Source organism: Colletotrichum orchidophilum, assembly GCF_001831195.1.
Source record: "Colletotrichum orchidophilum strain IMI 309357 chromosome Unknown Scaffold_95.1, whole genome shotgun sequence".
In the NCBI taxonomy this organism is placed as follows: Eukaryota; Fungi; Ascomycota; class Sordariomycetes; order Glomerellales; family Glomerellaceae; genus Colletotrichum; species Colletotrichum orchidophilum.
In genome coordinates, this window is record NW_019173051.1 from 79,370 (window position 1) to 104,853 (window position 25,484).

Below are 25,484 nucleotides of genomic sequence, written 5' to 3' on the forward strand. Positions count from 1 at the left end.
AAAAATCGTGAGGTCGTCAAGAGACGAATCATGGGAAGAGCAGTCGTCACAGAGTGTTATTCAGTCGTTCCAGCGCGCCAGGCTCATGCAAAGAGAGTGAGCAATGGAGGATGATGCGATGCCGACGGCAACGACGAAGGGGAGGTGGGCGTGGTTGTGGACTTGTGGACGGGGACGCGGACGTGGACGACGAGTTTTGTTGAAGAAAAGTCAAGCTTGGACGGTCGGCGCGTGGATGAGCTTCGGGAGCTACTAGCAACAATGAGTGTTCGCAATCGAAGAATTGAATTCGTGGTAGCGGTAACGGCACTGGCTGCTGCTCTATTCCCTCGAATTGGGAAATATTCAGTGTTGGCCAGCAGCAAAAACGAGAACGGATTGAAAATAAAAACGTGGTCGACTGCAAAATCTAAACTTTGCGCCGGTACAAGACGGGGGCCGGCACGTAAAGTAGGCAAGCAATGTCTATCGTCTCGCTCTGGGCTCTCCCCTTTTTTTCCTCTTTCCTTGGTTCTGAGTGCTGCAGGTACCTACCATGGTCGGTAATGAGTACACGGGTACCTTGGGTGCCTGCCTACAGGCTACCTTGGGTAGGTACAGAACCAACAGGAACGAGAAGGTGCGCTATCTTAGTGGGACGTAGAGGAAAAATCAAGCACTCAAAAACCCTTCAAAAAAAATCGTCTCCTTCGAGTCTTCTTGAATTTTTATGTCTTGGTTCTATATAGGTGTGTATGCACAGCAATAAGTTGTCTTGACTTCATGTTGATATCGTTTGGTCACTTTGCTGCGCTGCTGGCATGTGTATATGCAGAAACGAGGCACTCCAGCAATGGAGTTTGATTTCACTCATGTTGTTAATTGGGGCAGTGGGCAATGTCGCATTTCCCGAGGATGGGCGCAAGTGTGAACGGAAAATATAAGGACCTTAGATATCACGAACCATCTTCATCTGACCCGATGAAGAGTGGAGGGCGAGTATGGAGCTTCTAGCAGGACACTTTAGAGGACTGAGGCAGGCATGACCAAGGTGACTGACCACACGGTCCCGGAAAATGCCTGATAGCTGGCATCTACACAGTGAGCCAAGCCCTGAGCTGCCTCCATTGCTCAGGCTATATCTCTACCTTGCCTTGGGTACTACATCCAATCCAATGTGTCCGTATGGAAAGGGTTTACCACAACACTGAGGAGTTTGACTGCTGTGACATTATATCCGACACTATATGGAGTCGTCACCATCAAAACCAATCGCGGCAAGGCAAAGTGGCTTACGTACGGTCCCCTTTCTTTCTACACGCTCACGAGAGCTTTCCTCCCTCGCACACTTGTAGTTAGTTATATGTAGGCTGGGTAAACAACCTTACCTCACGCACACGCAATAGGGTAATAGGTCACCATCTCGTCCCTAACCAGCTGAAATAGGTGAGAAGTGGAATGCACAACTAGTGAGGGAGCCCAAAGCCCGCCTATTTCCGGGGCGTCACTACACCGAAGCCCGGCTGCCATCTTCTGACCCGGCAAACAGCCCTTATCGGCGTGCCAAAAAAATGGTAAGCATGCTGTGAAATTTTTCTAGTACTTTCTCTATAATAGAGGGCTGAACTTTATCTCGTTTCTCTTACCCGTCTCTCTAGCCGTTTCTTTGATGGCTGAGAGTGAGACACCAAGCCATTGGTGAGGCCGGTGGGCTTGGCAATGGTGAGGTCATGCCGATGTGCCGCGAGAATGATGTGACTTCCTGGAGGGTCTCGACCCGTTCGCTCTTCATTCTTGTGTTTCCTTCCATGCCTTGCCATACTGGAAACATATTAGCAACCAACTCCGAGTCTCGTCTCGTCTCGTCTCGTACAATCTATGGAGCTCACTCTTCGCCAATCATGTGATCTTCACAGTCGGGAATTGCACATCGCTGTTTTCAAGGCACTTAAGCCCAAGCCCATAATGAACCAACTCCTCGTCTGACAAACGCTTCAATGCCGTTTACCTATTGCGCCCAGCTATTATTAGGTAGCTTTCAAAGTGATATCCAGCGCTAGTCTTCCTACCATCTGGAATGGAGTAACTCGCTTACTTGCTGCCTGGTGAGTCGCTTTCATGAACAAAAGACGGTGCAAGTGCTTTATCCGTAAGTACTTAATGTAAGTGCTCTGTCGACTCGGTGCGCTTATCTACCTTGATTCCAACGCGTCTCGACTCTGGTCTCCGGTCCGTCTCGGCACCGGAGTTGGCTCCGAACCCCGATCTGATTACTAAGGTACGGACCACCTGCCAACGGCTTCTTTCCTCGGAGGTCCCGCCTTTACTGACCACGTGATCCAGAACCAGTGCCGACAGCCCTCTCCGTCTGCGACGCCGGAGCACTGGTCCGAGTCAGCGGGGCCGAAAGGGACGCAGGCGGACACTGGCGGCGCCGTCTCCCACCGGAAATCAATAATGCCACGATCAAAATTCAGTGAAACCATCCCACTGGCTTGAAGGGTGAGTGGGGTTTCCTGGCCTTGTCACCAACATGGACAACCCGGCTAGCCTATCCTCACCTGCGTCAAGCCATTGCTTTACTAGGTAAGCCAGTAATTAGTGAGTGTCGGGGCATGTGTTTCCCTCTTTTAAGCCATCCGTTCCAACAGGCCAGTAAAAGGCACCACCAATGTCTTTCTGCCAACTAGGTTGACAGCAGGAGAACCAGCGGTGGCGATATTGTCCACAATCCTTGGAAGAGCGAACCCGAGTCGACTTATTCGGAAGAGCCAATATTCGTACACTTCCAGCAGTGTAGGGTGGGCTAGAATGACGAGATGGTTCAGCCATCAATTCGAGACAAGAATGGGGAGTCACAAATTTCTGGGCAGGCGGCCGTTGTAGTCGTCAAGAAAGCTCTGCCCTGATGTTACAGGATAGCCGAACTGATTTATGCGCAGGGGACGCCTGTCCTGGCCATCGTTGTCGCCATGAGTCTCATTTGCCATTGCTCATAGCCGTGATGCCGCGAGGTGCATGAATCCACGACAAACGAATCCGTTTATCGACGGCGACGCCATGTTCAGGTCGAGATGAGAGGGCAGGAAGAAGCAAGCGGGGAAAGCGGCAGGCGACGAAGGGCAGCTGCCGGCATGGACCGCGAGTGGGATTTGCCGTTCGAATGCAGACATCTGAAGGAATTTGTATCCTAGGTCAGTATTGACAAAGACGGTGACAGACAATGACACGGCGGACGCGACTGGGAATATTGCATACGGCTCAGCTGACTCTCACCGAGGTATTTTCCCAGGGTGGAACTTGGGGCAGAAAGCCCGGTTGACTATTAACGTTACAATGTTCAGGCCAAGAGGTTCGGTAAGCAAGCCTCGTAAGTCGCGGCGTTTGCGAGGGGCGAAGCCGTGATTGAGTGTCCCAGCCGGAATCGGGATACAAGGAATCAGGCCCCCGGAGGACGCTGAAACAGTGGAGCAAGGGGCCATGACCTCGGTGCCGCCTTGTTCTGTCTGCTCATTTGAATATTCTGTGCGGGGAGCGTACGTGGGGGCGGGCGGCAACTGCGCGAGAACGTCTTCTGCTTCATGACGATCGCCGAATGGTGAGTAGCATGGCCTTCCATTGGGGCGGTGTTGCTGCAAGACGAGGATGGCAAACTCAACCGAAGGTAGGGTAGACTGAGGTTGGCGGGCACCAACGGAAACGGACGTATGAATGCTACTGATTGAATTCGAGAACACCCTTCACTCAAGTTCCCAAGCCTGCCCATCTAGATGCTTCTCAAAGACATACGGAGGTATAACTAACCCTAGAACCGAACCTTGAATGTGAGGTTGATATGTACGCCACACAGCGGATTCTGGAGTGCGGTCTGCTGTGAGATAAGCAGCGTGGGACCCAAATTATGGTTGCTCAACTCCTGTCAGCACCGTCGGATGACTGCTTACATAAGGAAAGGCAAATGTGATTACCCTACGGAGTATCCGACCAAAGTACGTACGGATGCCTACTGCGGAGTACGTACACTACTATAGCATGATACCTTGGGTAATAAGACAAGGTCCCATGCCGGCGACGGGAGTGCCGCACCGGCATCCGCAGTTCATGCAGCCCAGTGGAACATGGAGCTCCCAGATTCCTCCTTTCCATTTCGGGCACGGGGTTTGCCATGCTGCAGTCACGTTCCCTTGTGGGATGACGACGGAACCCTCGTACGATGAAAGGCTGGCATAAGGAACAAAGAAGCATTCGCATCTACTTCACCTTGAACCTGGGTGCCGGGGTGGGTTTGGGACGAAGCGCTCTCGAGTCCATCTCTTTCCCCTGAATTCAGTGAATGCAGGGCGAAACGATTGATGTACAGTGGCTTGCGGCGGCAAGATTCACGACCTGCCTAGCGCAGATCGTCCTCGGAACCAACGAGAAGCTAAGCAAAGGTGATGGATTAGTGTAGGCACGTGCCTAGCCGTTGTCCGACCCCCACTGAGCAGGAGGCCAGAAACTGCACGCTACCTTGGTAATCACCCCTTTTCCACCCATCTGCCGCCTACCTATTCGTACCTACCTCAAGCTAAGCACGCAGGTTTTTGACTGTGCCCCGTGTCCTTGCCGTGTGCCCCGTGTCGCGAATACCAGCAAATCCTATCCAGCCACACCCAACCCCTGGCTAGGACCAGGGGTTCCTGTCGGACTAGGGCACCAGCCAACTTACCAGGCAAGTGGCAGGTCGTTGGTGGACGGTGGCCCCCATCCGACCCCAACAATCCGACAAGGCCTTGTCAGAGATGGGGCCAGATTCGTGCGTGGCTTATTCTTCAAGAATAGCTTCGGATGATCTAAAGGTCTGATAGGATGGCGCGCACGCAACCACACGGCGGTGCTACCTACATACATGAGCCAACGTTATGCGCCGCAACTTGGCCTTTTCGTATTGAAGTCGTCCTCTTTCACGTTCCCAACCGCCCAACTTGGAGGCTGTGGATACCTAACGACTGATGGTCCAAGAGGCGGGAAAGTGCGCAGGCCGGCTACAGTAACAGGCACGGAGCCATATCCTCTGGCATCCCACTCTTCGGAGTGAGTTGAAGGGCGGTTACTTGTGGCACCTGCGAGAGAAAAGAGTGTTGGACTGGCCTTTACGGCTTTGCCGTCTCCTGGGCTTCCCTTCATTGAACGTCATCCCTGGGCCCCCATTTCCATTTCCGCATCCCTGGTCCAAGCTGGCTTGTCCTGGTTGGCAGCGAGGCACAGACTCGGAGTAGCCTCCCTCAAATCGGGCCAGGCCCAGTTGGGACGCTCCATCCGAATCCATGGACAATGTGACTTGCCTCGACGGGAACATACTGGGCCAAAGGTGACGAGAAGTTGAGGAGCCTCGTATAATGAATGCAAATTGTTGCCTCGGATGGGAGCGAGGCCGGTCATGGAGTAAAGATTCTCGGATAATCCAGCCTCAGCTGTAAGGTAGATAAGGTAAGGTACCTAGGTTGATGGCGCAGAAAAGTCAAAGGGCAAGAATAACAAGGGCAGGCAAGAGCATCATGCAGCGATACCAAACCCTCTGGACCTTTCCTTCCTTTTTCTCGTTCCAGTCCATATTTCCCTGAAGTAAGTGCGTAGGCACGTAAGGTACCTACCTACCTACCTAGCCTTACCTACTTGGCTACCTCCCTCAGGCAAGGGATTACCTCAGCTCAGGTGCCCGGACCTACTTATTGGGCTCCCTTCTCAAACCTGCAAACCCCTCGCATCAGGATACCTTCCTTACCTACCGTGCCAACCTACCTACGTGCCATGCACATACGTAAGCACGTAAGGTACTTACTTGCCTATCGGCTTGCTTAATAAAGTAGAACGTCACTCCCCACGCCGGCTGGACGTAGAGAGGACAGACAGCAGCTGAGGTATTGATGATGGCACTCCGGCCACCGCCATTCCTCGTTTACCACCATCTACCTTGGGCATAGGTGGACTTATAGACCTTGGACTAAGCGACACGTCGCGGGTGCCGTCGAACCCGACATAGAAAGGCAAACAGAAACAGACAGACACGTCTCCGTCCACCTACCTCTATTTGACGCGACTGAGCTAATTGAACATGGACGCGACAAGGTCCGCCGCCTGTCAACTACCAACGCTGGACAAAAGGGAAACCCCGGGTTGTCTTCACAGTCTCGTGCCGCCCGCCTGTGCTCGTGCACTTTGGTCCCCTGTATTTCTTCCCCCACCCCCTTTCCCCTGTTCTAACTTCTTACCGGAAGGAGGGGCCCCTTGTCACCAGCAACTTGACCTTTTGCGTGACTTTCCTCGGAGGAGGATGTATCTGGACTCTCTGCACTTATTCCTGCCCCGTACATCTCCTACGGGCGAGTGCCTTCCATCCCATGGGCTCGGGTAGCCCCTGCCGTTGCCTCTGGCCGGCCCACGTCCTCCCGTCCATTCTGCATGTAAGTTGCACCGCTCTCTCCATCGAGGCAAGGTCCCTTAGTCTCGTCCTGAAGTGAGGTGCAAGTGCGAGTGACATGGGTGTGGGGTAAGGAGTGCGTTCCATCTCCAACCTAACACAGCAATATCCCTCCTCCCTCTCTAAACTTGAAATATTACCCTCGCTCCCCGCTCCCTTTTCATTCCTCCTCGGGCCTCACCTACGAGCCTCTTCCCTTCTTGTCTCTTCACGGTGTTCCTTGTTTCTTCCCTTCTGCCCATTCGGAATTCGTTCCTTCTCTTCTCCCCCATTTGTCGGGTTCCTGCACTTCTCTTCCATTCTTCCCACTTGGTCTTGACCGTTTATCTTCCATTCCTGCCTTGTACAACTTGTTTCGCCTCTCCCGCCCTCCCGCCTCCCACCTCACGCCTCAAGTCCATTCGACCTGACTCGACCTGACTCTCTCTCTTTTGCTGCGTCGACCATCTACTGCCGGTCTTTTCGCAGACCACCGCAGTCGTCTACCTCACTGAGCTTTGGGGGATCAAGTCCTCTTGTAAATTTCTCCGCCTCTTTCGTCACATTGGCCGTTTATCGACCAGTCTCACACATTCTCTGGATCTATTCCGCGCCACCTCTCACCCTTCACTCATCCGGGCATCTGCCCCGCGTCAGAGCATCAAACACTTGAGCCTAGGACAGATGATGAACTCCTGTGCGACACTCTGACAGCTTTGGTCCTACGCGCACCGGGTGATGGGCGATCACCCAGGTGCCACACCAAATTCTTTCTCCAGGACGCTTCACTGGACGTTGATTGCATCAAATATCCTGTTACCCCTACACTCGCCAATCTCATAATGAGACGTCGATTCTGGGTTCGGGGTTTTGCCATTGCGGCCCTTCTTGGCAATGTCTGCGCGCAACTAGACACATTACCACCATGCGGTGTAAGTCGCGACTAAGATGATCGTCCTAGATACATGATTGGCTGCACCAAGACAACTTTCTAGAGCGCTGAGCGAGAATCAAGGACTAACAAGCTTTCGCTCCGCAGGTTACCTGCATCAACAATGTGATTGCCAAAGGATTTGGTTGCGCATCGGGAGACAATACCTGTCTCTGTAAACAACAAGACTTCGTGTTTGGTGTTCGGGATTGCGCCTCGCAGTCATGCGCAGCAGATTTAGCACCCAAAGTCGATGACTATGTCACAGGTCTCTGTGCAAGTGAGAAAACCCCGTTAAGCTGATCCGGCAAAGATCTCACTAACTTGCCATGATAGCTGCGACTCGAACACCACCTGCTTCAACACCACCTGTGTCGAACCAGCCGCCTTCCACACCCGCCGTACATCAGACGACAACCCCAGCAGCGCTGCCTTTGACTTCTCAGCCGCCTCCGTCGCCGTCAACTTTGACCCAACCAACCAAACCCAGCGCATCTGAGACACCCGCTTCTTCTGAAGTTGCTCAAACAGTCCCGTCCGAGACCTCTAGCAAATCCATTTCCAACATTGCCCAGGCCACCCAGCTTTCAAGTGCAACTCCTACCACACTCGTAAGCTTTCCGTCGTGATTTTATGATAATTGCTTCGTAATTAACCAAGAAATCGTAGACTACATCCACCAAGTCGTCGTCCCTTCCCTCTTCGAGGTCGACGACGACTTCTACCGGAGCTCGCCCATCACAATCAGGCTCAGCCTCAGACGCTGGAGCAGGCAACATAGAGAGCGACGCCGGAGGTCTCTCCTCACCCGCCAAAATAGGTATCGGGGTGGGAGCGGGTGTTGGTGTCCTGGCGATCGCTTTGGCCTTGTGGCTTCTAATCAGACGGCCAAAGAACCGCACAAAGTCTATGCAGATTTCGGGCCCAATGCCTGGCTCCGGAAGAGACTATACTGGAGGTTTTATTGGCATGAAAGAAAAGAATCACTCGGAGCTGGAAATGAAGTCGAGAAGGTACGAGGATATGTTGCCGCGCCAGTCACCCAGACGTTTCGGGTAAGAGGCATTCTCTTGAGGCACTCACCTTACCCGTCCTTTTGGCTGGCAATCCGAAAGTTGCTTTCATCTTAGGAAGATGGGCGGAGCAGACGGATACCCTCTCTATTATGAATTATGATTAAACGAACGTTAATGAGTGGTTGCGGGTGAGCTGGGGTCAAGGGCGGTTGTCGAAAAGGTCAGCATTATACCACGGGAAATCCGATTTCATTGCACAAATAAACCCAGAGGCACCGGGATGGTAGGGGAGTCGGCAGTGAAGATGGCGGAAAGGACTCAACGACAGGTTTTCATGGTACATGTTCTTACAGGTTTTGAGTGTGTTACAAGATGATTTTCCAAGCACTTCCGAATAGGTGTCCTCCAAGTGCCTCGTTCCAGTCGTGACTGTTTATCACCATGAGTAGTAGGGTCTCTGAGCCGTCACTGGCCGATCAGGCAAATGGACCCAGGGCTTTCTTCGCGCTTGCTTGGCCAACTTCTCCGTGTGCTCTCGTATCCTTGTCTTTTCCTCCTTCAAGACAACCGAAATGCCTGCAAACCGTTGTCAATTTCACGACACATAAGATGAATGGTGGAATGAAAGTTTGTTAAACATACTGGTGGAGGGCGACTGCATGATGCCGAATCTGCCTCTGCCCTTGTAATCGAGGGTCTTGGCCCTCCAAGGTCCTCGACCAACCCAGGCTTCAGCAACATATAGCCTAGTCGGGTCTTCGATGGTCAAGGTCTTGCCGTCCTTGGTTTGAATTTTGATGGGCTGCACCGCTGTGCCGTCGCTCTTGCGGCCGGCCTTACCAAGGCCCATACCACGCGTGACAACAGCCAAGTCCCTCGCCTCTTCTAGCTGGTACTTGACTTCAGAAGCCATCTTCTTCTTGGAGTACGACATCTGCAGAACGGCCTCTTCGAGAGACTTGCCCTGGATCTGGCGCGCTAGATGCACTAGCTTCTTGACGCTGGTCTCCAAAAAGGGGCTCTTGTGAGATAACTTCTTCTCGGTCTGTGCAATACGCTCATCACGGCTGACGCGGCCATTGCTGCGCACCATTTGGATCACCTTCTTTCTCTCCCAGCGGAGACGACTTCGCGGGTCGGGGTCGAGGCGCCATGCCATCGTCTCTGGTGTCTTCACCGACGCCTGGCCCTTTTCGGCCTTGGCGCCCGTTTTGCCCTCTGCAACAGCATCGTCGACTTCCTCCTCGAAAATTGAACTAGACATCTTGGGCTGCTGCGACTGAGCAAAGCGTTCGCGGACCTTGGGGTCGTCGAGGTTCTCGCCGCCCGTCATAGCATCATCGGCGTTGCTTCTCTTGCCGCGACGGCCGCCAAAGAGACCGCCGAAGCTCCATTTGCTTCGGATCTGGGTAGCCGGCCGAATCGGAAGGACGAAGGATCGAGGAATCGGACGGCTGACGGCTTGTAGTGTCGAGGGAGCTGGCAGTTCAGTAAGGTTAGCTACCCAAGAGCCTGATTCAACGATTGACAATGATCTGACGGGATTATTGGTGCCTGGAAGAAGTCAAATAAATCTCAATTGGCAACGTACCGGATGAGACTAACCGCCTCGTGGGAAGACTCATGTTTGCTACTGGTGTTGCTGAATCAAACTGATTGATCTTCAACCAGCTTCAAATCCACCCGTCACGGGAAAAAATGCTCGGAAGATCCCATGCGCGTTGAAGGTCGCACTGGGCCACGTCCCGGGGCTGTTTAGCCGGCGTTCCTCCGGGGTTTGCGCTTACCTAAGGTTTTGGGAGCTTCAAGGCAGGCGTGGCAGTGTGCCTCGAAAGATGGCACGGCCCAGCAGTTTCAATCACCGAGTTGCTTAGCTAAGTTCGAGGAGCAGATCGGAATTGAACATCACGTGACACTTCCCTTCGCGCGAATTCATCAGACCATTCGAGCTATCCGCCCATATCCTCAGCATCGTCAAATAACTCTTCAGGATACGATTCTCGGCTCAGTCGAATACCACAACCCTTCCCGCACTACACATCACAATGGCCGGCGCTACTGCTATCAAGCCCATCACGGGCGTGCGTTTCCCCCTTGGACATTGAAATCCCCGCTTTCCCCCCGTGTCCTCCCCAGGTCCACGGAGGAAGACGAGGGTAACGAACTACTGGCTAACGACGACCGATAGATGCTACGACGCAACCTCGTTCTCGACATTGGCATCGCGCTTGGTAAGCCTTTCTTCATGTGCATGGCTGGAGTTTGCGGGCTTGCCGCTGCTGGATTGGGGGTGACAGGCGCCAATTGAGCCTCTCGAATTCAACATGCGCCATCGATCTGCTACCCCAGCCTTCCACACATTGGTTCCGCCCCAACACAAGAAAAATTCAACTAACCATGCGTCACAGGTCTCGGTTTCGCCATGGCCAACGTCTACTGGTATGCGATCACCGACTGATCTCTCTAAGAAATCTCTCCGAAACTAAGATGGACCATAGGTACGGCTTCCACATGCCGCGTACGAACGCCCGTGACAACTACTACGCCAAGCTCGAGCAGCAGAAGGCCGAGGCCCGCAAGGCATGAGCGAAAACTAAGCAGCAAGACAATGGGGAGGGCGCGAAAGGGGGCAGCATGTTAGATTGAGTGGAGAAAGCGCGAGAGGGCATTTGCGTTCATAGACAAGATACGGGCTTCATCACTTGATCGTCCAACCCCGATTGTACCATACACTTCAGCAATTGAGCCTCGAGCCTCTTTATGTGTATCATAACGATGCGTGTGACGCTCGCCGTTGCCTTCCTTGGCGGGATCACTGTCCGTCAGGACGACGTTCCGTCACTGGATCGATCTACACTGCCTCGACCATGCACAGTATTGCTTTGTTGGATCTCATACAAAAGCGGTACGACAGGCTGCAGTACGATTTGAGAGGACTCGGTTTTTTTTTCGCCGAGCCGATTGATCGTGCCAGAGTTCGCAAGCACTACTTATCGAGACTAGTGCTGCTGAGGATATTCATGGTCGACATCAGAGCATTGATGTGGGAGTGGTTTATAAATACAGATTTGAGTTATATGAATGGAATGGGCTGATCACCCAAGGCGTGACCCAACCATACCCTTAATCATACGATCGGCTTGGCGAAACAGATTCACCACGTGGGTGCCTCTTTCGCGCTTCTGATGAGAAAGTCAGGGCACAGAGACTGGGAGACCTGTAGTGTCGCTGTGAAAAAATCGAAAGTCAAGACTCCTGGCTCATTCATCCTCCCATGCCTGGGACCATTGATGATATGATGACCCACTGCTTTGGGTGTCTTGGGGTTTGCCTTTGTCTGTAGCTTGGGAACTCTGACGGCCAGTGGGGTCTGAAATCGAACCCTCCCAAGCCGTGGTCTCAACCATAAACGCGCCCTTTTTGTCCTGGCATCTATTGAATCACCCACGATCAGCGACTAGATTCCCGACGACGAATAGCGAAGCGACATCGACGACGAGGTGGCAAGAGAAGGATCAAACTCACTGTCTGAAGAGTCGGTGAATCGGCCAGCAGCGGACCGGACTGTTTCGGGACTGCGAGTCTTCGATAAAGCACCTGTACTGCGTCATCTCCTTCAGCGCACACTTGGTCAGGTCGACATCGGCGCCTCCCGGCAGCTTGCGCTTCTTTCCCTTTACATCGGCCTGAAGGTGCACTTCAAGTTTCGACGGCGGGAACGCGACACACGGCGGCGACATTTTCTAGCGGTGACGGCGACGGCGACGGATATGGAGATGGAGATGCCGTCGGCGGCGGCTTTGGCCGGCACAAGGCTGCTGGGCGAGGTTGAAGAGACAAGACTAGACGAGGTAGGCAAGGATCACAAATTCGCCCTGTTTGCGTAAGCTAGAGAGTTGGTTTGAGAAGCTACTTCTTCAATCGGTCCCGGTCGATGCAAGCTGGATTGGTTGATGTTTCCGTCCAACTTCTGGCCCGTGTATCGAACCTCGCCGAAATCCCCACGACCCTCGCCCGGCCCCCAGCAGCCACTATCCTCATCACTCGCCCTAATGTTCAACCACCTGCCATCAAATCGACCGCAATGAAGTCGCACATGCGCACCGCCGCTGACGTTGAGCACCGCAGGTTCTGCATGCTCTCCGCATAGCACTGAATCCCGACGCGCCATGGACTAAATCGAGGCACCCAAAGCCGTATCCCATTCCAGGTCTCGACGATCTAGTTACTCGTAATTTCCGGGCGACAAAGTCGGCGCCGTTGGCTGTGACCGGCCGCCAGCTCCCGCTCATCTACGCACTCGTCTCGACACTTTTGTCGCATCCCTATAATAAAACGGTTCTAATCATCGATACGGAGCATCGCTTCGACGCAACTCGCCTACTCTGTAACCAAGATGATCTGCGCCACGCCTACGTGCATCGCCCAGCTCGCCGTGGCAACGTCGATGGCCGCAGCGGAGGCGGCGCCGGCATGGGTGCGGACCAGATCCGGGAGCTTGTTGCTGCTGCTGAGGGCTGGATGCTTTACGGCGGTCACCATAGCGGCGCTCGGCAATGGTGGGGGACCATGGTTATCGGCGCCCTCGGAGCCGGGGATGTGACTACCGCCTGGAAAGGCTGGCTACGAGTTGACCGCGAATACGTGCCGGGATTTTCCATCGGCTGTAGCGCGACGGAAGCTGTGAAGGACCGCCAGCAACGCCAGGAAGTCGTCGATGCTGCACCGTGGGCGGTCTCTTCGCAGTGGGGATGTTTCACATTCACAGACTCTGACTCTACGAAAATAACGCTCGATCCAAGGGGGTCTACCGACCGATAAGGGGTGCGTTGGTTGGGTAGCTGCAGTGGGGGAGCAAGAGGCCGGAGAAGAGCAGCAGGTGGAGGCGAGGATGGGGAGGAGTGTGCACGTAGCAACCAAGCAGACTCCTTGTGACGAACACCTACACAAGATTCGTACATGTACCGGTACTCTTCTCACTCCCATGAGTACTTATTGTAACTCCCTCCCCTTCCCTCCTCCATGAATCACCCGCGAATCCATTCTCCACGTAAAGAAACCCACTGCGCCTAGGTCGGTGAGTGGGCTTTCCCCACCGAGGTATGCGAGAGAACTGGCGCCGGGTTACTTCTTGAGGAAAGAAATCTTGTTGTAGGCGCGTTGGCACGTCTGAGATGCTTGCCAAGCAAGCCGTATTTGCAACTCGGCTCCCACGGGCAACCCTCCAGAGCCCAAAACACAGTAGCGCCAACGGCGGAATCAGAAATGAGCAGATATGCAGCTCATGTAGACGCCGGCCGGCCTTGGCGGGCCAGCAGGACAACGGCGCGGCGCCAGGCCGTGGATGACGGTATTTTGCAGGCTCGGGGTCGGCCCAAGGGAATACCAACGGAATTCTATCCCAGCACTTCCTCTGTACAGTACGTTTTGCGCGATTGACGATCGCCATCCATCCCGAGGCGCTTATAGAGGAAGGGTACGAACCTCAAATACGGTACACACGGGAGACAGAGTTACATACAACGACGAATCGCCTGCCAATGTTGTCAACGAAGTCATCCCCAGCAATAGTACCCATTGAACCACCACTAAACAACCCTTGGATCACTATTGACGACCATAGTTTGGTTAATACTTCACAATTTTATATATCAAGGGCGCCGCAAAAAATTCTTAGTTATTGGGCGGCCGTTGTGTCTGTATATTTCAATCTATGCCAGTCCGCTTACTGAGCAGTTTAAGTCCGGCGTCTGATTGTGGTCCTGATATGTATTGCTGACGCCATTGGTATCACACTGTTACTCCGTCCTAATAAACCCAACAAAAAAACTGGATAGCCCTAAAGAAGCTGAAAAAGCTTTACCCAAGCCAAAACCGCTGATGTTCCGAAACCTGTTTTGTCGCCAAAATCTGTAAATGCTCATTCTTTTTCTCAACCCAATATGGGCTGAGAACGTTCCTCGAGGGGAGTCAACACCGCGCTATCCTTCTCCTGCATGGCGCGAAGGCAATCCGCTTCGCCCAGAATATCCTTCCGAAGGGAGGTGACAACCCGCTTGCGGATTTCACGCTGGATACCATAGCGGACGGCATCCAAAACAGTCGGGACGGTGGCTTTTGGCTTGTAAGCCGGCTCGGTACCATCTTGGTAGACGCCAGTCTTGACCAGGATGCTGTGCCACTCGTTGTCCGCATGCTCGTTATAGAGATTGGTGCCGCGGATATCGGACTCGGGAGTGTCACCGACGAAGTAAACCGTGTCGGGTGGTGCGTCGAGGCCGTGCTGTTGGCGCCTCCACTGCTGTAAAAGCCTCGTCGCAAACTCAAAAGTGCTGACCTGAGGCTTGCCGAAAGCGTGGGTGTGCAACTTGCCCTTCTTCTTGGTCACGTCCTTGAAGGCGACCTCGAGCATGCGGCGAAGAGCACCCATGCCGAGACGCACATTGTCATGGGCCGCAGACCAGACGACGTCGTTGTGGGAGAAGTAGATTGGCGGACCTTCGTCCATGGTCTCACTCAGTGTGCCCATCTTGCCACCCTTGGACATTGCCACGTCGAGCATAATCTGAATGTCACCCGCCCAGTCGCGGGAATCTGCAAAAACGAAGACAGCACCGATGGTAACGTCGGTGAAGTCACGCTCGCGAGAGTTCTTGAGTTCTTCTGCCGTGAGCTTGCGGAAAGGTGTTGTGGCCGAGTTGTGCTTGATGATGTCGCCGGGGGTGATGACATCCTTGAACCCGTAGCCCTCAGCGACTTGACGACACTTCTCGCCTTCTCCGCCCACAACCAAGACAGTCTTGAATCGATCGGCCATTTCCCTCATGGGAGTATGGCCACAAATGAATTGCGCGGGGGAGATATCGATCTCCATCTGTTTTGAGAGGTCGCCGCATCTCTCCTCTTCGGTCTTACCCCCTCCATTAGTGAGGAAGATGTATGGGCTATAACAGGTGATGTCAGTTACGACTGCCACTGAGGAGATGGGATGTTCAAAATAGTCATCGAGGGTGCGAGGCACTCGGATTGGATTAAGTAAACATACATCTGAATGCCGTACTCGTTGTCCCCGTTGAGCACCTTCATAGCCTCAACAGCCTCGGGAATGGCGCGGCCGCCGCGGATCAGAACACCGTCTATGTCGAAAGCGAAAGCGAAGCTGTCGGCTACGGGCGCGTCGACACTTATCGAAGGTGTGACGGGTGATAGAGCACTAGCAGGGCTACCGAGCGCAGAGGAGCCAGCGGAGCCGCCGGGAGATGATGCGTCAGAGCCATCAAGCGAGGAATCAGGAGTGCTCAGTGCCATGTTGTCCAGCTGCTTCCGGGCAGCTTGGATGCTTTCGATGAAGCTACCGGTAGACGAAGCTCGATGATTGGGAGCCATGGTGGATGGTTTACAGAGTGAAGGCCCCCAAAATTGGTTGACCGGATGTGATGGGAAGGGGCTGGAGTCTATGGTGTTGCAGACTGAAGGGTTCGAGTAGGAAAGTGAAGGCAAAGCTTGATCTGTCAAAGACGGAGCTTTCGACGATGATAAGATGTGATTGGGGTGATGTGGTAAGACAAATAAACTGTAGAATCTTTGGAAGGAATCACGGGGGGTTATCAGGTTATATACTCTCGGTATGAGAATATCTTGACTTGATGCTGACGTCTCTCTTTCTCTTTCTCCCTCCCTCTCTCTCGCTTCTACAAATGCACGCTTTCGAGACGCCCCTGCGCTACTTCTTCCAACATGTGGAAGTCTCCGCTAAAACCAGGCAAACGCGGGTCCTTGCTCAGTGACACCCTTGGGATGAGTTTCTTGAGTCGCGCATGGCCGTGGATACCGTGGAGGCGAAGTAGCATGAGAATTTTTTTGGATCCAAGCTGGGACTTGCTCCACTCAAGACACAAGGACCTTACCTGGTGATGAAATTTACGATTATGACAGAATAGGATAAAGGCACTGCCCTTTGTTGCGAGGACTATGCAGCCCACGTATCCGTACTGCCAAGAGGAACCAGATCGGGACGAGGATACATGCCCAGAGAGAGAAACCTGGGTGGCTCCAAACGTTCCTTCATCTCACCGCCGGCGCAGTCAAACATTGTTCCTGACTACGGCCACCAGTACGAATACAAGTGTACAAGTCGCACAACACGAGCGAGTGACCCAGCGGGCCGCCAACAAGAGAGGGCAAAGCATGTTTAGGAGGCTCCATAGAGATCCATTCTGCCAACCGCATGGTGGAGACTTGGCTTTTTGGGTTCTTCGTTGCGGCTGCGAATGATTCCGCCGTCGCGCGAGACATAGAGGCCTCGAAATGCCCCGAGCAATGATGATGATCTAGGAACCGATGCGGCAGCGATCGACCCTTACCCGAGGCGGCCTTGGCGCGAGGAAGAAGCACATGCGAGCCGCCGTCACTCCTGTTGGACCCTGCCGCAAATGCAGACTTATAGTTACACCGTACAAAGGCTTTCTGGCGCACTCTATTTCCCTCTCATGCCGAAGGCAGCTATGCAGCTCCATCATCCGCCTATCGCTGCTCCTCTCTCCATCAGCTATGAGTCTGCGTGAGATTTACTGTAAAGTTGGGCGGGGGGAGATAGTCAAGGCAGGTTTCGCAGGCTGCGAGGAACTTGGGTGGGTACTTCGGACCAGGACCAAGGAAGACGGGGAAAAGGCACACACCATACGGCGTTTCGTCTTTCGAGTACAACCAACCATGCCTAACTCAGTCGGTCTCATCGGCTTCTCTCTTCAGCATCAGATAAAGCAGCGCCGGCGCAATCTCTGGCCCGTCTCCTTGTAGACCCCTACAAAGCTCCCTCCCATTGGACATGCGCTCACTCCTTATCGATGGTTCCCTGCGATACGGCAGGCTGACACAGGGATGTTGCCCGCAGGAAGGAGTGATAGCTTTGTGATGGTCCACAAGTGCGAAAATGCATTTGCACCATGAGGTGTGACTCGTGAGATACATCAAGGAAACTGCCCGTGTGTGGTGGCCCAGCAGGTTCCATAAAAGCGGGTCGTAGAGACTCCGTAGTGACGTCAGTCACAGTGGATACAGGGTCGCGGAGACAAGGGTATGTAAGATGTCCGCACCCGTGGCTCGGACACCTGGACATCATTGGTCGCTGCTACAGACTAGAGGCTCCGCTAGACGGCCCGAACAGGTAATTTCCCCTTCCGGTGGCTTAGGTAATAGAACGGGAGCCCCCCTACGGCAAAGAACCGGGCGTCCAGCGGCATCGGGCCCGGAAACCCTCGGTCCCTGGGCCGTTCAATACCGGTCCTGCATATTTGCACTTGTCTCTCCATTGCTAACTAAGCAGTGCCTTGAAAGGAAGAGAGCAAGGGAGGAAAAGTAGAGTGAGAAATGGAGAAGAAAAAGAATATTTCGCAGACCCTTCGCATCAGAAAGGCCACATTTTCGTCCTCCATGTCCGCTCCTCGTGTGCCATCGTCCTATCAGGACGCATAGGTTTAGTGCTAGGCTGGGACCTGACTCGGCGAATGACGTCCGTCTGTCCCTTTCTCCGTCCCAAGGTAGGTAGGTATTCGTACACCTTTGATTGTTGTGTCCAAGACCGTTGCGAACAGGACCACAAATAATCACCAAGTCCAGAACACTGATACAAAAGATAAAGCACGCATCTCCAGACCATCCACTTATCCTGTACCCGCTCGTAACATGTGTATTTTGTGGCCTGTCCCTCCAAAAATCCGGGGTCTTTATTCTTCTGTCCCCAGCCTCGACGTCTCTCGTAGCTAGGTATGGCAAGACACGGGCAGTGTATCTAGTGAACGCGCATCTTGGTGTAGTAAAGGAGGGGTTCATGACAACGATGTAGGGCCAAGTGTCCCACAACTCGATATCCATCAAACACGCTTCACATCACACAGCCGAATGGTATGGTTGTACCGGAAGGGGCGCACTACCCGTCGCGGGCCTTTGCTTCCTCTGCCTCGCATTTCCTGATGCACAACGACGCCATCAATTAGTACTGCCGAGCCATGGGAGAATGTCTACGAAACGAAAACCAGGCCTCAGCCCGGCGCTATTACTACCGCGTCCCGCCGCCGCCTCACACGCTACTCGTCAGTTGCATTGTGATGCCGTCACTGTCGGCCAGACTCCATGCAGACACCCCTGCCCCTGTTCGTACCCATAGGCAATGGATGGAGCCTGTCACTCGTTAGGCCAGTTGAAGACACCTATCGATGCCGCCTTATTCGTCCGCTGCCCTTGCTTGGACAGTAGGAAAACGACCACGGACGGTGAAATGGGACAGCCGAACGACATTTCACTAAAACAAATGAAGAGGAGAGGGATGAGGGGAGGGGATTTTGGCTTACAGAAGCCTAGTCCTTGCCCAGTGACAGGGGGATTAAGAGGGTTTAATGGAAGAGGGAAGAAAATCAACAGGCTGGCGTGACTGGCCGACATAAGCACGCAAGTGGATTCGACGAATACCGCTTACTTGCTAATAATCAATCATACATTCCTCAATCCTTGGACTTTCGTTTCATCCTGCGGTGATTGGAAGCGCTGGCTGGAATCGTTGGCGGTCTTTGCCACAGTGTCTTTTTCCTCCCCCTTTTTCTTCAAAAATCCCTCATCCCGTCGTTACTTTATCAGCCGCCATTCTATTTGCAACGCCTCCCCCAGCGGAGTACCCTGATATCAGAACACTTAAAGAACAAACAGCGCAAAATCGAGGGCGAGAACGCTTTATTGAAGATTGACAAAGAGGCCGCCGTCGACCAGCAACTGCGCGCCTGTCACATAACCACTGAGGTATTCGCAGGCTAGGAAAACGGCAGGCCCGGCGAGGTCGGATGGCACGCCGGTGCGGCCTAGGGGAATGCGGCCCTCGGTGTAAGCCCGCTTGGCATCATCCGCAAGGTCCTCCTCGTTGAGCTGAGTCTTGATTGTACCGGGAAGCAGGGCGTTGCAGCGAATTTTGTATTTACCCAAGGCGACAGCGGTGCTCTGCATCAGACTCAGGATACCAGCCTTGGTAGGCGTGTAATGGGCCTGCCGGCCACCACCAACCAGAGCGGAAATGGACGAGATACCAATGATGCTACCGCCAGCAGGTGATTGCTGGCTCATCTGTCGAGCGGCTGCCTGTACAACATAAAAGGCGCCATCGAGGTTGGTACGGACCGTCCTAGTGAACAGGTCGGGGGTCAGCTCGAGAAACTCGGCGAATGTGCAGATGCCAGCATTGGAGACACAAATGTCTAGGCGAGCGTTGCCGGAATGCTCGACGGCACGCGCAACCAGCTTCACTGCTGTCTCGGGCTCGCGAACATCGCCAACCAGATCGGCCAGGCGGCCCGCGTTGGGGTTCTCTTGCTTCGCAGCAGTGGCGTCGGCAACGAGGGCATCAAGGTGGGGTTGGTCCTTTTCAAGACCCAAATGATTCACGACAACGTTGGCACCCTGCTTTATATATTCCAAAGCGATGGCCTTCCCGATGCCAGTAGTGCCACCCGTGATAATGGCGGTCTTGCCAGCGAGCAGATTTGTTGGGGCCATCATATACTATTTGCAAATGCGGCGAGCTTTCCGACAAAGCTGTTGTCGTTATATGTGAAGTCGGAACGAGATCGGGTGCGGGGTTGTTGTGAACGGCAAGATGTCGAATCGGATTTTGGATCAGCCAGAGACCTTAGAGGTTGGCGGACGATTGGCGATTGGCGATTGGCAATGGATGGTGGATGATGGATGATGGATGATGGATGATGGACGATGGACGATGGTGTTCATGTGCAGATTTGTTAGCACCCACGATGTATGTGCGCGAGCGTAAGGATGGATGGTTTTATTTGTAGTCGACGATGGATGCCGGCTGGCGTGGAGGATACGGAGCGGAGAGCTGTGAGGGCGGAGGGGTCAATGTGCAGCGAGGGCGGCTCAAGTGAGACCCGATGACCGAGCTACGGCTCCCGCCCGCTGCATGATCTGCTGACCGCCCTGCCCTACCTGCCTCCCACGATGCCCGCTCTTGTGTACCCTTAGGCCTCAGGTAGGGCAGGTTGTTCGAGGCGCGAGGTAGGTACCTTAGGAAGACACGCACGGCAAGGAGCTCAACCTAGGTAATGGAAGGAAGGTATCCGTAGTGCAAATTCCCCATGGCCTATGGGGCATCCCACTTCACACCCCGCACTCTCGGTCACAATTGTAGCGAGCCTCCCCGCCGACCAAGCCAGCGGCTTCATGATCTGGCCATGGACGGCTTTTCCGCCGTTGTGTTCGGCTGTAGCCTGTCCGTCCTGGTTGCCTGCTTTCTAGTTGTTTTCTACACTCTGTCACCTTCATGCATCCGTAAGGTCCGGAAAGGCCGGGCGGGCTCAGCATGGAAACCTCAACCTCCCGCGGATATCCTCTGGTATCGTGCACGGCATCTCCACACATCGTCTTAAAGCCTCTTGCTCCGATACGAGCCACTTCGGGGTTACCTCCGTCTTCGACCAATCTCCTGTCGGTGGCATCTGTCCTTCCGCACCGCCGGCTTGGACCACAAAGTACAGGACGTCCACATTTCCAGTTTAGGGTCGACATCAACATATAGCGTGGTTTGGGCTTTGAACGTTGCAGTCAATCTATTCCACGTAAATCGTAAGTGTACCAGGATGTTGGCCATGTAGATTACGCCGACAAGTGATGCTCATTGTGGCCATACAGGTATGGCCTAATCCCGGGGTCTATCCCCGTCTCCGTGTAAGTGACATGCTATTCTATTTTGAGACGGTTCACAGTTCCTAGAACTTGGCCGCATCGCCATCCACATTATTGTGTGCTTAGCTCGCCTCCGTCTCCTCCACCGACTTGAGGGGCCTCTCCTATAGACCTGTTAGTACATCCGCCGACACAGAGTGTCGAAACCGATTGTTCACTTACAGGGCTGGCGCTCAGCAGAGCCTTGCCCGAAATAAGCTTCGACCTGACCGCGGGGTTGAGCGTAAGACCGAAGCCGGGTTTATCAAGGTCAGCCGTCGTCAGGAAGCCCTTGGTGGGAATGGGTTCGTCGAGGAAGAGGTCGCCAAAAACAGGCAGCACACTCTTGCCGTCGGGCGAGTTGGCGAGATACTCCTGGAAGGGTGTGTTGGGTTGCGAGATAACAAAGTGATAGCTGTACGGGCCGCTTGCGTGGGGAACCACAGGAATGTCGTATGCCGAGGCCATGGCCGACACCTTGAGCAGTTCCGTGAGACCACCAAGCCACATGACATCAGGCTGGATGATGTCCAGGTTGCGTCCCTCAATGAGCTTGCGGAATCCATATCGAGAGTACTCGTGCTCGCCAGTGGTAAATTTGATGGTTGGGTGTGCACGCTTGATCTGCTCAAAGCCATCTGTGTCATCAGGAGACAGGCACTCCTCCCACCAGTTGATGTTGAGGTTCTCGCAGGCCTTTACTATTTCAATGGTGTAAGGCACGTTGAGACTCATGTAGCAGTCAACCATGATGGGGAAATCGGGACCAACGCTTTCGCGGTGCTTGCGAAGGAATTCGACGTTCTTCTTCAGGCCAGCGTGGCCATCCTCTGGGCAATACGGAAGAGGGACCTTGCCGCCCCAGAAGCCCATCGTCTTGGCTGCCGACGGTTCGGGACCAGTACAATAAAAGTCCAGACGCTCCTTGGTAGCACCACCGATGAGCCTGTATACAGGCTCGTTTCTCACCTTTCCAAGCAAATCCCAGATGGCGAGATCGATGACGGAAATAACAGCGAGAGGGAGACCTTTTCGGCCGTAGAACATGGACCCTCTGTACATTTGCTCAAACAATAAATTTGTGTTTCGGGGATCAGCGCCGATGAGGAAACGTTCAAAGTGCTGGTGGACGAGCCAGCACGCCGGAGGACCTGCATGAAACCTAGTCAGCAGAGTCATCCTCAACCATATTCCCTCGAGTCAAGTTCAAAATTGCGTGCCTCCGAAGCCAGTGGCAATGCCGACGGTGCCGTCGGTCGCTTCGATTTCGATGAGAAATGAGCCCAGGACGTTGATGCCCCAGCTAGTCCTCGAATCGCGGTATTTCTCCCATCGCGAGCAGGGAGTGGAAATGGGGCTGTCAATCAGCCTGTTTGTCACATTGTTAGCTCATGTCGCTCTTCGTGTGACAAGGTCCAGCCGGTGAACCACCACAAACATACCAGTGACCGCCCTTGACATTGTGGTAATCACCGCCGGAACCAACGCCGCCAATGACAAACGTCCGAATTTCCTTGATGGAGGGGAAAGATCTCACAGACGCCATGGTGTTGTTGCCAGGTGCCGTTTTCGCCAGTGCAGTGAGCAAGAGGGTTGAGGAGAGGGTTGAGGAGAGAGGGGAGGAGAGAGGGGAGGAGAGGGGGATTGTGAAGACGTGCAGGTGAGACACTGGATGATAATGTAGGGATTAAGCTGAGAGGAGGCAGAGACGAAGGGGGAATTGGGTTCGTGGGCGTCTTTTAAGAGGAACGGAAGACTACTTGTAGCCGGGATTCCAAGACACATGAGTCCTGGTCCAGTGAAGAGTACCGGTATTGAGGTACAGCGGTGACCGAATCAGACGGAAGCCCAGGTTAGTGGGGGTCCAGACACAGCAGATTCGACCCGAGTGGGCTCGGAGCAGACTGGTTTGCTTTGGATGGTGTGGACGGGAAGGTTTTGGAGATCGGCATCAGATGCCCCGACAAGCGGAAACAGGTGAGGTCAGTGGGCAGGCAGTTGGCAACGGAAACGGGACCCCTCCCCATCATCCAATTCCCATCTGCCGGGCTCGGATGTCGGGTGTCATTCACGTGGACTTCCAGAGTGGGTGACCCGGGCAGAGATAGTAGTCATTTGCGGCAACGTAGAAAACATGGCGAGGCGACAGTTTCTGGTGCCCAAAGGCCTCTTACTCCTACTCTTAGTCTTTGCCCTGGAGCCGATGAGATGGGGGGCACTGGCCAACCGGGGATTTAGCGTGTTGGGTCGGTGTCTGTCTGTCTGGGTGCAAGCATTCTTGCAGGCACCGAGCCGTCAAGCAAGCGAGGGAGTGTGGGAGGGAACATGGTGATGGGCAGGATTGCCGTGGGGGCATGAGGGGTGAGCCTCTCTCGTCCATCGAGCAAGTCGATTTGATTCCAGTGTCAAAGACACGCACGCGATTGACTTTAGGGGGCAGTGGTGAAGGGCACAATCCCGGTTGCTCGGGACGGGAGAGGCCGCACCTCAGCTGCAAGAGCCTGTTGCACACTCGCTACCTAATGCCTTATGTACATGTACGTACATGGGCTAATTAGCTTCGGTCAAAGAGAGGGAGGGTACGCGTGCCAATGCCACGACCAAATCACGGCTGAGTTGAATTGGACCATCACCATCCATATTTTGAACTTTGAACTTTGACCCCGTACTCCATTCAAATTTGTCGGCACTTACGGAGTACATTAGGCAAGGTCACGTCTCGGCCCAGCTCTTTCCCAGCAGTGCCACAATGCAAGCGATTCCCCTACACAAGTCCCTGCCGGTCACGGGCGAGCTCGGAGAAATGGGATATTTCAACCCGAGAACTGAGCCGCATGGGCTGGCATAGTCTTAGGTTCGTTCCCTGGGCCTCACTGCTGGTCCAAGGCATGAGGCGCTTTCTCGTCGGTATTCCTCAGCCTTTTCCCAAGGACTCCTGCCGCGATTCGTACGAGCAGGCTTTATCTTTAACACGGCCGTCCAACATGTATCAAAACTCAAGAAATTAGGTACCAAGATCCCAGCGTCCTGCCTTGCTAGCGAGTACTAATAAGGAGACGGAGGACTTCTTCTTTGCCTTACAAATTACCCAGGGTAGGCGAAGAGAAGGGCCAATGGAACCACTCGTGCGGTCGCCCTCAAGTTGCTCGCAGAGAGACAGAGAGGAAGGCTTGGTGTCAGAGAAGCTGGGTGGCTGGGTAGTGGGCAATTCAATAGAGGAATTCCTTGACGACGCGAGATGGCAAAGTTGTATTGGCGACGCGCCTGGCTCTGGGCCTCACGTGCCGTTCATTTCCAAGCTTACCCTGTTCCACGGGACGGTGTACCGGCACCACCTCATGTAGTAGGTATGCCTAAGGTAAAGTAAGTACCTAAGGTAGGTTGAGGCCGCAGCCACCTCCACATTCTGTATCTGGCTAAGTGCCTTACCTAAGATGCCTAGCCACTTCACTTCCTCTATCCACGAGGGCTTCATTGGCTGGCTATGTAAAGCTATGGACAAGGGTAAGGGTAAGGTACGTTGTACGTGTAGGCCTTGGACGGCGCTCGCTGTCAGCGGTTTCTCCGCTTCCTTCTTCTTCCCCACACAATCCATTTCCGATTCGGCCGCCCCCAACCCCCGGCAAGATTCACTCTACGCAAGGCAGGTGCCGGTATACCAACAACCCGCAAGCCTGTATTTCGCTTCACCCCGCGTTCTGTCTGGCCTTGTCTTGACCCAGGTGCCATAACGTAGTGGTGAGACAAGATCAAAGAACAAGTTCTTCCTCCTACAGAAATCCAGAGACTCTCGGTACGGGTACAAGCCGCCTCACCTTCCTTGGCCCTTCTGTGCTGCCAGACTAGCTTGTTCTAACTAACTTTTTCCAGGTGTCGTTGTACACCGGCTTGTTGCCGTGCCCTTGTCACGCACCGCGCGGCCCAGGCACGCGGGAGCGACAACGAAAGGAGCCCAGAGAAAGAGACACCGTTATCATCACAGCATCACGACCTCTGCCTATCTTTCTATCCTACCTTGGCCGCTTCTTTTGCAAGGTGGTGGTCGTGGTGGTGGTGGCGGCGGTGGTAGCAGTCGCTCTACCTGCTCAAGCCTACCTTACCTATCGTGGTGCCTTACTTTGGGACGCTCTGCTTAGCTTGTCTGGCCGATCCCTCTTCCCCATCTCATTCAATCCAATCAGATCAAATCCCGGCCACGCATTTGCCCAGGTCCTCTCCACCTCCGCGTCCTTCCCCTCCCCCAACCTTGCTTCCCCGCCCCCTACCTTGTCATTCTTTGTCTCGCTCTTGTCTGTCCTGCTTCAACAGTCTGGAGCGTGGCACGTGTGGGACAGGAAAACACTGGAAGAGAAAAAAATACCCCGAGCCTCTTCTCCCCCGACCCCAGCCTCCTGTGCCC

General features: G+C 54.0%; 10 protein-coding genes across 10 annotated transcripts; 4 read left to right on the forward strand and 6 right to left on the reverse strand.

Annotated features, from left to right (window-relative positions):
* Positions 1-7,343: 7,343 nt before the first annotated feature.
* CORC01_10007 (uncharacterized protein) lies at positions 7,344-7,848 on the forward strand (the record flags this gene model as incomplete). Its single annotated transcript, XM_022621636.1, has 2 exons — positions 7,344-7,348; positions 7,686-7,848. The coding sequence occupies 2 exons, from the start codon at positions 7,344-7,346 to the stop codon at positions 7,846-7,848; spliced, it is 168 nt and encodes a 55-aa protein (XP_022471860.1).
* Positions 7,849-8,801: 953 nt separating this feature from the next.
* CORC01_10008 (uncharacterized protein) lies at positions 8,802-9,990 on the reverse strand (the record flags this gene model as incomplete). The annotated part of the gene is made up of 3 exons (XM_022621637.1): positions 8,802-8,941; positions 9,008-9,844; positions 9,957-9,990. The coding sequence occupies 3 exons, from the start codon at positions 9,988-9,990 to the stop codon at positions 8,802-8,804; spliced, it is 1,011 nt and encodes a 336-aa protein (XP_022471861.1).
* A 420-nt stretch (positions 9,991-10,410) lies between these two features.
* CORC01_10009 (cytochrome c oxidase subunit COX9) lies at positions 10,411-10,951 on the forward strand (the record flags this gene model as incomplete). Its single annotated transcript, XM_022621638.1, has 4 exons — positions 10,411-10,446; positions 10,554-10,596; positions 10,774-10,804; positions 10,864-10,951. The coding sequence occupies 4 exons, from the start codon at positions 10,411-10,413 to the stop codon at positions 10,949-10,951; spliced, it is 198 nt and encodes a 65-aa protein (XP_022471862.1).
* A 674-nt stretch (positions 10,952-11,625) lies between these two features.
* On the reverse strand, positions 11,626-12,105 carry CORC01_10010 (uncharacterized protein; the record flags this gene model as incomplete). The annotated part of the gene is made up of 2 exons (XM_022621639.1): positions 11,626-11,797; positions 11,891-12,105. 2 exons carry the CDS (start codon positions 12,103-12,105, stop codon positions 11,626-11,628), a joined length of 387 nt encoding a protein of 128 aa, XP_022471863.1.
* Positions 12,106-12,135: 30 nt separating this feature from the next.
* CORC01_10011 (uncharacterized protein) lies at positions 12,136-13,186 on the forward strand (the record flags this gene model as incomplete). The annotated part of the gene is made up of 2 exons (XM_022621640.1): positions 12,136-12,216; positions 12,494-13,186. 2 exons carry the CDS (start codon positions 12,136-12,138, stop codon positions 13,184-13,186), a joined length of 774 nt encoding a protein of 257 aa, XP_022471864.1.
* Positions 13,187-14,297: 1,111 nt separating this feature from the next.
* On the reverse strand, positions 14,298-15,751 carry CORC01_10012 (HAD-superfamily subfamily IIA hydrolase; the record flags this gene model as incomplete). Its single annotated transcript, XM_022621641.1, has 2 exons — positions 14,298-15,309; positions 15,411-15,751. The coding sequence occupies 2 exons, from the start codon at positions 15,749-15,751 to the stop codon at positions 14,298-14,300; spliced, it is 1,353 nt and encodes a 450-aa protein (XP_022471865.1).
* Positions 15,752-16,102: 351 nt separating this feature from the next.
* Positions 16,103-16,279, forward strand: CORC01_10013 (uncharacterized protein; the record flags this gene model as incomplete). The annotated part of the gene is made up of 1 exon (XM_022621642.1): positions 16,103-16,279. One exon carries the CDS (start codon positions 16,103-16,105, stop codon positions 16,277-16,279), a length of 177 nt encoding a protein of 58 aa, XP_022471866.1.
* Positions 16,280-19,090: 2,811 nt separating this feature from the next.
* On the reverse strand, positions 19,091-19,903 carry CORC01_10014 (short-chain dehydrogenase; the record flags this gene model as incomplete). Its single annotated transcript, XM_022621643.1, has 1 exon — positions 19,091-19,903. One exon carries the CDS (start codon positions 19,901-19,903, stop codon positions 19,091-19,093), a length of 813 nt encoding a protein of 270 aa, XP_022471867.1.
* Positions 19,904-21,168: 1,265 nt separating this feature from the next.
* CORC01_10015 (mandelate racemase/muconate lactonizing enzyme domain-containing protein) lies at positions 21,169-22,264 on the reverse strand (the record flags this gene model as incomplete). Its single annotated transcript, XM_022621644.1, has 2 exons — positions 21,169-21,210; positions 21,269-22,264. The coding sequence occupies 2 exons, from the start codon at positions 22,262-22,264 to the stop codon at positions 21,169-21,171; spliced, it is 1,038 nt and encodes a 345-aa protein (XP_022471868.1).
* A 27-nt stretch (positions 22,265-22,291) lies between these two features.
* Positions 22,292-22,631, reverse strand: CORC01_10016 (mandelate racemase/muconate lactonizing enzyme domain-containing protein; the record flags this gene model as incomplete). Its single annotated transcript, XM_022621645.1, has 2 exons — positions 22,292-22,454; positions 22,528-22,631. 2 exons carry the CDS (start codon positions 22,629-22,631, stop codon positions 22,292-22,294), a joined length of 267 nt encoding a protein of 88 aa, XP_022471869.1.
* Positions 22,632-25,484: the final 2,853 nt, after the last annotated feature.